The sequence below is a fragment of the Thunnus thynnus genome, chromosome 3, assembly GCF_963924715.1.
Source record: "Thunnus thynnus chromosome 3, fThuThy2.1, whole genome shotgun sequence".
NCBI classification, from domain to species: Eukaryota; Metazoa; Chordata; class Actinopteri; order Scombriformes; family Scombridae; genus Thunnus; species Thunnus thynnus.
In genome coordinates, this window is record NC_089519.1 from 11,030,643 (window position 1) to 11,040,202 (window position 9,560).

The 9,560-nt window shown below is 45.7% G+C and overlaps 1 protein-coding gene across 2 annotated transcripts; it reads right to left on the bottom strand.

Moving 5' to 3' along the window:
• Nucleotides 1–295: 295 nt before the first annotated feature.
• pcdh18a (protocadherin 18a) lies at nucleotides 296–8,557 on the bottom strand. 2 transcript variants are annotated; one of them, XM_067584154.1, is made up of 4 exons: nucleotides 5,554–8,557; nucleotides 4,817–4,872; nucleotides 3,961–4,133; nucleotides 296–1,983 (listed from the first exon to the last, which is right to left on the bottom strand). In XM_067584154.1, the coding sequence occupies exons 1-4, from the start codon at nucleotides 8,041–8,043 to the stop codon at nucleotides 1,151–1,153; spliced, it is 3,552 nt and encodes a 1,183-aa protein (XP_067440255.1). In that variant the 5' UTR covers nucleotides 8,044–8,557; the 3' UTR covers nucleotides 296–1,150. The 2 variants fall into 2 exon arrangements, with proteins under 2 accessions (XP_067440255.1, XP_067440254.1); XM_067584153.1 differs by having other exon boundaries at nucleotides 4,817–4,905.
• Between the last annotated feature and the right edge of the window lie 1,003 nt (nucleotides 8,558–9,560).

Consider the following 9,560-nt stretch of genomic DNA (forward strand, 5'->3'; position numbering starts at 1 on the left):
ACACCTAAATGCATTTTAATCTAAATAGATAACTTGGTAATAAATTCATAATTAATAGTTATTAGCAGAGTCATGTATGTGAATTGTGGCATAATGAGGCTTGGGGGAACATTTACCTAGAAACCACACAAATGCTTTTGACTTTGCATTTGAAGGGTGCTGCAGTACCGATGCTGGACATTAGGGGGTGATAAGAGATAGGGGGGCAAATTGAAGCACTTACTGAGGAAAACATATTGTACACTGAATGAAATAGAAAGTCTAAATGAAATAAGTAATTATATCAATTCAGACATAGCCTGTTATGAATCCCTCCACTTTATTTATCATCCACTGGTCACAAGGATACCGTACAAAACCAACTTCCAACATGGAACTCCATTGGAATGTGATTATTTTTAATTATTCACATACACACATTCAATAACAAAATTAAATACAATTGTTTTATAAAATAAACATGGCAGAGGAAAAGAGACACATTAAGTGATATTAAGACATGCAGTTACAATATAAAAAATAGACATTTGTTTTCTTTTTCTGTACAAACATACATTGACACATATAAATATATAGAAGTAAAAAAGAGTGTATTTTTAAAATACAAAGGTCAAATTGTACAGTTACATTCCATGATAACAAAACAGGAGACATAGCACAATATTCAAGTGAGTTTGCCTTTTTTTTCACAGACACTGTACAATATTGTACACTGTAAAAGCAAAAAATTAGATCACACAACTATTGGTTTCTCCCTGTGGAGTCTGCTCACGTTGCTGTAAACATTACAAATGAAGAAAGGGTACAGTTTTGTTGGCAGATTTCCGTTTGAAATCATTCATTCAAGCAACTTTCGGAGAGACTGTAATAACAAATGAGCAATCTGTTCTTGGAGTGCTTGCTTTGATGCCTTTAAATCACCCCAATCACAACTTCAGTGCCGTGTTTTACTTTTCTCTGCAAGTCTCAGCACCGAGCGGAAAGAGGATATTTGGTAAAAACAAACAAGACAAGCATTACAGTGAACAAGAAATCATCATAAAGTTTATATATGTTGGCACAAAGAACAAGCATTTGCCAGAATGTGGTGAAATGTCCCTCCTCCCTGTTGCACAGTGAAACCATGCTATGTCTTCTCTCTTTTTTCTCTTTAGTTCTGCCTGACGTCCTGCAGTAGTTTGTTAATCTCATGGACCAGCTCGCTAGCGTCCATGCTGGCCTCATGACGGCTCTCGCTGCGCTTGCCACCCTGGTGACCCTGATGGAAGACACCATCAAAGTCATCTTCCTCATAGTTCTCTGGGATTTCCTCCATGGCTGGCAGCCATTTGAGGTGTGGCGCCTGTCCATTGGTGGAGGTGGAAGTGGAGGTGGAGGATGAGGAAAAAGAAGATGGGGAAACATGGCTGGTCCCTACAGATCCGCTTCCTGGGTTTAGATAGTGGGTATTGGCTGCCCATGCAGCCACACCTGGGGGGTAAGCAGGACCTTTCCCACCTGGCAACAAGCCTCTCCGGTTGTCCTGAGGAGCAGCGTTGTTACTATGGTTACCAGCAATATTGCCACTACGTCCATTTCCTCTCTCAGTGGTTGATGAGGATGAGGGAGGGCCTGTTTCGGTGCACTCAGTGTACGAGTCCATATTAGGGGGGAGGAGCCGCTGGAACACACTGTTCATCTCTGTGAGGAGGGAGCCAGCCCCTCCTCCTGCTACACATGCATCACTTCCTCCCCCAGCAACAACTCCCCCCTCCCCTGCTTCTTCGTTCCCAGACTCCTTGCCAAAAGTGGAGAAACTCTTGCGCCGCTCTGAGTCAACTGAGGACTGGTCATCATCAAGTTGGGGTGGCTGGGAGGACTCCTCCCCGGGGATGTACATGTTGTTGCGGTAGTCAGAGGAGGAAGCGGGCGAGGAGAGGGGGGGCATCCAGCACTGGTCAGAGTGTCCCAGGACGCGACATTCATCCGTGCACAGTCTCATAGCTACAAAAAAAAGAACAGAGACAGTCAGGAGCAGGAACAACTGCAGAAAACTTTTTGCTTAAGACACAATACTGTACATGGAACAAAATAATACATAGACAAAAGCAGGGAATGTCTGCAAAACAAACAACTCAGATAAATCATATTTTCAGAACTTCTTTGACAGAGACAGGCTTTGTACAAAAATGTTTGTTGCTGTGGTACAAAAAATGTCAATATATTTGAATAATACAAGTCATAGACCTTGAAAGTGTGGTAAAGGTGGGAAAGGTAGTGTTATCTCAGTTCAGCAGGAGGTCAGGGTGCTGGTTTTTGCATGGAAAAAGGGGCAGGGGTGCTGTTGAGTCAAACCATGTCTTATGCCGTTAGTCTATGAATGTACAATACCTATTTAATATTTCATACAGCAGTGCTTCAGTTTTTCATTAATATCACAGCTCAGCTTGGTAGTGGTTAGTTTTGGCCTCCTCTTCTTCTATGCTGATCTCTTCATAGTTCTGCTTGGAGGAGCAGATTGGTGGTATTTACAGCTTTAAGGCATGAATATCTGGATAGTGCCAGGTAGGAAAACAATCACTAGAACTAGATAAATAAATAAATAATTGCCAGATCCCACCCAAATGGCATTGCAGGCAGATGTTAATGTAATATTTGGCTGCTCTGCCAAGCATGTGCACATCTCCCAACTATGCGGCTGAGGCAGGGATTTGCTTGTTTAGTTCTTTTATCATATCTAGCATGAATAGCCATATTGGCACATCTAAATAGAAAAATCTAAACAAATTAAATCTATTGAAGAGAAACAGGGATAATCCTCCCTCTCGGCCCATTATCTCCTTCCCCTCCCCTTTTTTCATATTAGCATAAAAGATAGAGTAAAGGCATTGAGGGAGGGAGAGAGGGGAGGAAGGAGGGGGTAGCAACACCTCCAAGTCTTTCTCAAAGGGAGAATGAGGGAGATACAGAAAGACTGTCCATGTCCGCCACCCCTCCCTTTATCCATCTTAATAAAGATAGAGAATAAATTAACAAGTACAGAAAAGAGAGAGAGAGAGAGAGAGGGAGAGATGCTGAGGAGCTCTTGGGCATATAGGAGAGAGCGAGAGAGGGACAGAGTCAGTGTGTGAGAGAGAGAGAATAACATCATTCTAAAAGCAATTACTATGAATTCTCCTCAGTTCAGACATGAAAGCGCAGCACTGTCACTCACCGGGGGGGGGGGGAGAAAAAGGAGGGAGGAAAAAAAAACAGCACCCTGAGACGCATACCGATGAGTGACAGGCGACTCATCTCTGCTCCAGGGAGGATTTTACAGACACGACTCTATCTTAGGGGCAGATAACGCACACACACAACCACACACACACACACACACACACTCACAGAGTAACACAAACAGCCAGACACACTGTAACCTCTCTCAGTGTGATAACGAGCGTGGAAATGAGGGCTGTGTTGAAGAATGGGGCTGAGTACAATGGGGATTGTGTTGGCAACGGGGTGAATGGAGTGGCTGTGTAGGCAGGTGTAGAGACAAATAATGGGCTTAGGCCTGACGCTGTCCATGGTGCTGAAATTTGTCAGGCACGAGGTACATTAGAGGGCTGGGTGTGGTCTAGGGGAAGACAGCTCTGGTCAGTTTTTTAAAAAACTTCTGTCCCAGGATCTGTGTCTGCTCATTTCTAACAAACGAGGAATGAGGTATGTGCTTTTTTTAGTTATGTCAATTGGGTCAAAGCGGATCGATCTATGGCTTCACAACTTTTGCAAGATTAAGGGTGAGGTGCGAATGTGTGCTGAGGTGAGGTGATAGTTGAGTGTGAGGTGTTGCTGTATAGGGTGTTAGAGGTATGGGACTCTGGGCTGAGTGGAGCCAATTTAGCAAGTCATGGTGAAAAAGGTGCAAAAAAAAAAAGGGAAAGTGTTGTGGGCTGAGGGACACTGCCAGAATGGTTGGGTTACATCACTGTGGCTCACCTGGGTGGAGTCGGTGGTGCATTTCAAGGTGTATCAGGTCAGAAAAGCCCTCCCCCAGCAGCAGTCTGTCCACGGGGGATTCCCTCCCCATGTCACAATCACTGTCCCCCGCCTCGCTGTCCCCACGGCCACTGTCCTTCAGGCTGAACTTGTCCATGTCTTGTAATGCATACCTGGGTGGCACAATAAACATATATAAATATATATTACAAACACATATATGTATCAATCAGTCAGAAATGTTGTATCTGAAAAACAATGATGCAAGTTTACATTTAGCAAATACAAAGCTGAATGCATTCTGACTTGCAGGCTGATATAATCAATGTCATTGATTTATGAAGTCTGTATTTAGAGGACACTAATGAAGAATTAATCCATCATATAGGACTTAAGGCTGCTCGTGGAATCAGTCAAATCTCTAGACAAGGCTCACCCCATAAATCTTCCATGAAGGTAGATTCCATCAATAAATCTATCACAACAGCTACTAGGAGCATCAATAAATCTATCATCTAGAAATCATAAGAGATTATTTTGATAGGAGGGGAAAATAGTGACAGCTGCACACTTCACCACCTGGGCCCAAATTTTGAAGGAGAAAAGTATAAGAAAATTGTCATGACATTCAGACAAATGAGTTGCATACTTCTGAACTGAATGACATCGGTATGATAACAACTGGAATATGAAAAAAATACATTTACACACCATCAAACCATGATCTATATGTAACTGACCAACTGACAGGAAAACTTCACAACAGGTTGTTGGAACATGTAATACACAATGAAAAACAAAAGGTTTCAAAAGTAAATAAAAGTAAATCTTTCAGGGGAGTGGGGGGGTAAATTACCTGTAGCTGCGGGAGTATTTGTTGCCACGGAAACTGGGTCTGGGCTGGTACTGGCCCTGATGGAGCATGGACAGAAGCTGTGAGACTTGCTACATCCAAAAATAACAAAACAAACAAAATAAAACAAAAGAAACAGAAAAGGGGGGGATGAATAACAGATGGGAAATTGAGGAGAAAAAAAAAGAGACAACACAGAAGACAAAATAATGGATGAGTAAACACAAAATGGATGATGAAGAGGCTGCTGAAAATGGATGAGACAAAATGGATGACATTAAAACAAAAATAAGGGTGGATGGGGGGGGCGCGGGAGGGTGAGACTAGATGAATATGGAGACATATGACTGAGGGATGAGTCGTGGTTATGATGGAGGTAATGGTGACAGGGTGCAAACAAGGTAAAGACAAAGACACATCTATAATCATCAACAGTTTTAATGAGAGTTACTTTGAACTACACGGCAGTGTTGATTAAGTCACTGTCACACATAGAGATGAGTTAATTTGCCCAAACCGCAACAGCTGTGTGAGCATGAGAGGGCTGGTGTGTGTGTGTGTGTGTGTGTGTGTGCGAGTGTGTGTGTGTCAGAGAGAGAGAAAGAGAGAGAGAGAGAGAGAGACGGAGAGAGAGAGAGAATTTGGAAAGGGGCTGAGGGACCAGTGTCTGAGAATAATTTGCTTCAATAAGTGTAAGTGTGTGACTGTGTGTGTGTGTGTGTGTGTGTGTGTTTGCTCACCTCCACTGGTGGAGTTGCGTGTGCCAGTTCCAGGGCAAAGCTCTCTGGAATATGATTGGACGAGATGGTCACTAGGCTGTTCAGGGATTGGCGACTGTGGTGATTCTGCCGGCTCCCCATCTGGGCTCGATCCATGGGGGGCGTGGCCGAAGGTGAACGGTGGTGAGCTCTGATTGGCAGGGTGCCGTTCACCGTGGGAACGAGGGTGATATCACCTTTGTGGATTTGGCGCGAAGGCTTCTTTGGATGGTGCTGGTGGGTTGATTCGGCTACCCGACAGTTGTAGGAGTGCCTGGTGTCCTTCTTCTCCCGATTACAGCGAGCAGCAAACACCACCATGATAACCAGGAGCACAGCGCAGATAGCCCCCAGGGAGATGATGATAATCAGGGATGCATCCAGGGAAGACTCCCCCTGGTCCATCACCTGCACATGGTTCTCCATGTTCTCATAAAGGGTGATTTTCAGAACTGCTTTAGCACTGAGGCTCTCGCTTCCCTGATCTCTGACCACGACTGTCAGCTCAGCGTGTTCATGGGGGAAGTTCTCCAGGCTGGCGTTGGCGTGGATTTCACATGTTCTTGGATCAATTAAGAAGAAGCCCTCCTCATTGCCACTAACGATGGAGCAAATGAGCTCAGCGTTGACCCCTGTGTCGCGATCAGTTGCTCTGACCACAGTTACTAAGTGTCCGGCCTCTGTGAACTTTGACGCTGGAACATCAGCAGTGAAGTTCCACAGCTGGGGCACCACGATGGCTGGAGGGTTGTCATTCTCATCCAGGATGTTCAGAATAACTGTGGCGTTGCTTGTCAGTGGTGGTTTTCCTGCATCTTTAGCTTGCACAACAAAGGAGATACGACTAACATCCTCCCGATCGAATGTACGTAGTGCATAGATGGCGCCATTTGAGGGGTCAATGGTGACATAGGTGGAAATTGAGCTCCCATGAACAGAGTTCTCCAAGATGGAGTAGCTCACCTGTCCATTGGCATCCAGGTCAGGGTCAGTGGCCATGATGGAGGTCAAATATGCTCCAGGTGCATTATTCTCTGATTTAAAGATCTCATAGCGCCCTTTCTCAAAACGTGGCGGATTGTCATTTTCATCAGTTACATGCACAGTGAAATGTTTGACAGTGGAGAGACTGGGAGTGCCCCGGTCCTCTGCCACCACCGTCAGACTGAACTCTGACCTCTTCTCTCGGTCAAGAGACACGTTGGTCAGAATCATGTAGTTGTTCTCATATGTTTTCTGCAGTTTAAAATATCCCTGGCCATGAAGTTTACACTCCACCTCTCCATTCAAACCAGAGTCCAAGTCCTCCACCCTCACCAAAGCTACAAACGTGTCCAGAGGAGAAGCCTCTGATATATAGGCTGCGTCCCCGTTCCCCTGAGAGGACATGAGATTGATGCTAATGTCTGGTTTATTGTCATTCACATCTACCACTTTGACCAGGATCTTGCAATGAGCTGGCATGGAGTTTGGACCCATGTCCTGCGCTTGCACGTCAATATCATAAGAGTTAACAGTCTCATAGTCGACGCGCCTGATGAGGGTCAAGTGACCGCTATCGGGGTTCATTTTGAATGTCTCCATTATTTTGGGGGACACGTGACTACTGAATGAGTAGACTATTTTGGCGTTCGTGCCTTCATCTGCGTCAGTGGCGTTTAAGTCAATGAGCAGAGTTCCAACAGGTGAATTTTCTGGGAGATTTATTACATATGATGACTTGTCAAATATTGGGCTGTTGTCATTTGAGTCAGCAACACTGATTTTGAGAAGGGTCGTACCAGTTCTCGGGGGAACGCCCCTATCAGAGGCCGTGTATTGAAGTTCATAACCCGAGCGCACCTCCCGATCCAGCTCCCTGAGCACCACCAACTCTGCATATTTAGCCCCGTCAGTCCTGGACTGGATGTCAATCTTGAAGAAGTTGTTAGGCTCTAAGGCATAGGTGTACAGTGAGTTCTCCCCGACGTCGGGGTCTGTGGCGCTGTCCAGGGGAATGCGCGCTCCCACGGCCGCGCTCTCAGAGATCTCAATGGGAATGACGGCGCGGGCGAACTGGGGTGCGTTGTCGTTTATGTCCAGCACTTCCACTTCGACATGAAACAGCTGCAGGTGTTCAGTGGGGAGTGTCAGCACGTCGAATTGAATAGAGCAGTTGAGATTCTTTTCGCAGAGTTTCTCACGATCAATTTTGGTCCTGATGCTGATTTCTCCGTCCTGCTCGCGCACCGTGAGGAAAGACGAGGTCCCTCTTTGCATAACTCTGAAGCGGAGAGACACTGTGCTTGGAAGTTTAGCCAGAACATCCGCGACATCTTCTTTCAAACGGGCAATGACCGTGCCAACCTTCTGCTCCTCATAAATCTGATATTTCAATGTCTTACCGGTGACGTGTTGTGTTGCCAGCGCCAAAACAGCCAGAACTTTCCACATTCTTGTCAGAAAGAATCCTTTCATTTTTCCTGGTTTCATTTTTGTGGAAGCCAAAAACAGATCCAAAAAAACAGCTCCGAAATGCAGTACAGGTCAATCCCAGTTTTAATTTAGACAACTAAATGCTGTGCTCCCTCAATCAGCAGCTGCATTGCTTTCTCCGCAGGTCGAGGAGAGAAAAAAACACATTCGGTCTTTAAACGCAAGCTTCCTTAAGTTGCCCTAATTTCCATAAAAGCATCCAGATTTGTTTTCTGAATGTCCCCCTCTGGCACACAGATCTGTTGCGCGCATCCAGTGTGAGAGAACCAGCTGAGTGACACTGAAATCTGTGCGCTTTTCTCCCTCTCCTCCCTGCGTCTGGTCTGTGCGCCGTGCGCTCTCTTTCGCTCCCTCTCTCCGTTTGAGGTGCCTCTGCACACAGACTTGCCCAAAATAACCCACCTCAAACCAACTAGTTGTACATCAGCCTCGGCCCCCTTTTCACATCCCGGGAAAGACAAACGCTTAAATCAAAAGCTGGCTGGTGGCCACTCAAACTCCAGAAGAGAGGAGAAGGAGGCGCAAGAGGGGAGGAAAAAGAGAAAGCGAGGAGGGGGGGGGATTAACAATCCCCGCCCTGTGGGATTCACTTTCCCCACTTTTCAGAGTAACGACCATGCCCCTACAATGGACAGGGGAGAAAATAAACTCAAAAAGAAAACATTCATTCAAAGAGCTCACCCTGCCGTTTTTCATTGCTATAAAACCACAGGAAGGTTTAAGACTCTCTCGCTTCTGGTCTGTTCTCCCCAGACAGCACGGAGACACAAAGAGTCTAAATTCTCATTAAGACAAGGCAGAAACATAGCCACCTCAATCATCAGCTTTGTCACCCACCACCTTTTAAGTCCTGATAGGCACACTTTTGATATATAACATATCGCCCAGCACAGCCGTAACCAGCTGTCAAACTCAACTCCTATATAACTGACGCACTGGATGCCTTGGCATTAGTGTGTATACATGCCATGTGCTTAATACTGTATCTCGTCTTTTTCTGCTCTTTCAAGTGGCAGCTGACTACCCCCATCTCCCTGCACAGGCACTTTGTTGTAGATGTTTTGAGTGCAATATATTTTTCACATGCGCCTCATCTGTGACCGTCTATGGGTGAGAGTATAAGCCGGGTAAGCTGTGTGGCGAATCGTGTTGAAAGGGAGCCGGACTCTAATGAATGCCTTTAAAGAGTTGGTCACGCCGAGGAACAGCTCTGTCCCCGTGCACAAATCTGTTCAACATCACTTCAAACTCCCCGCAGGACGGGTTTGTGATAACGAGCGCAGCAGCATCCGAAACTCACCAGTTCGGGCAGGCATTTTTCAGAAGAGTCTCAGTCATGTAAATGCGCACGCACACAGGAGAGCAGAGAGAGAAACTAAAAAATCAGAGACATTAAGAAACGCAGGAAGAGAGAGGGAGAGCGAGATCTAAGGTTTAACGAATGTGCACAACTGGGACCGAGCATTCTGGAGACCATCTGGCGCGGTTTGTTTGGCACCAGGACCCGGCGATTA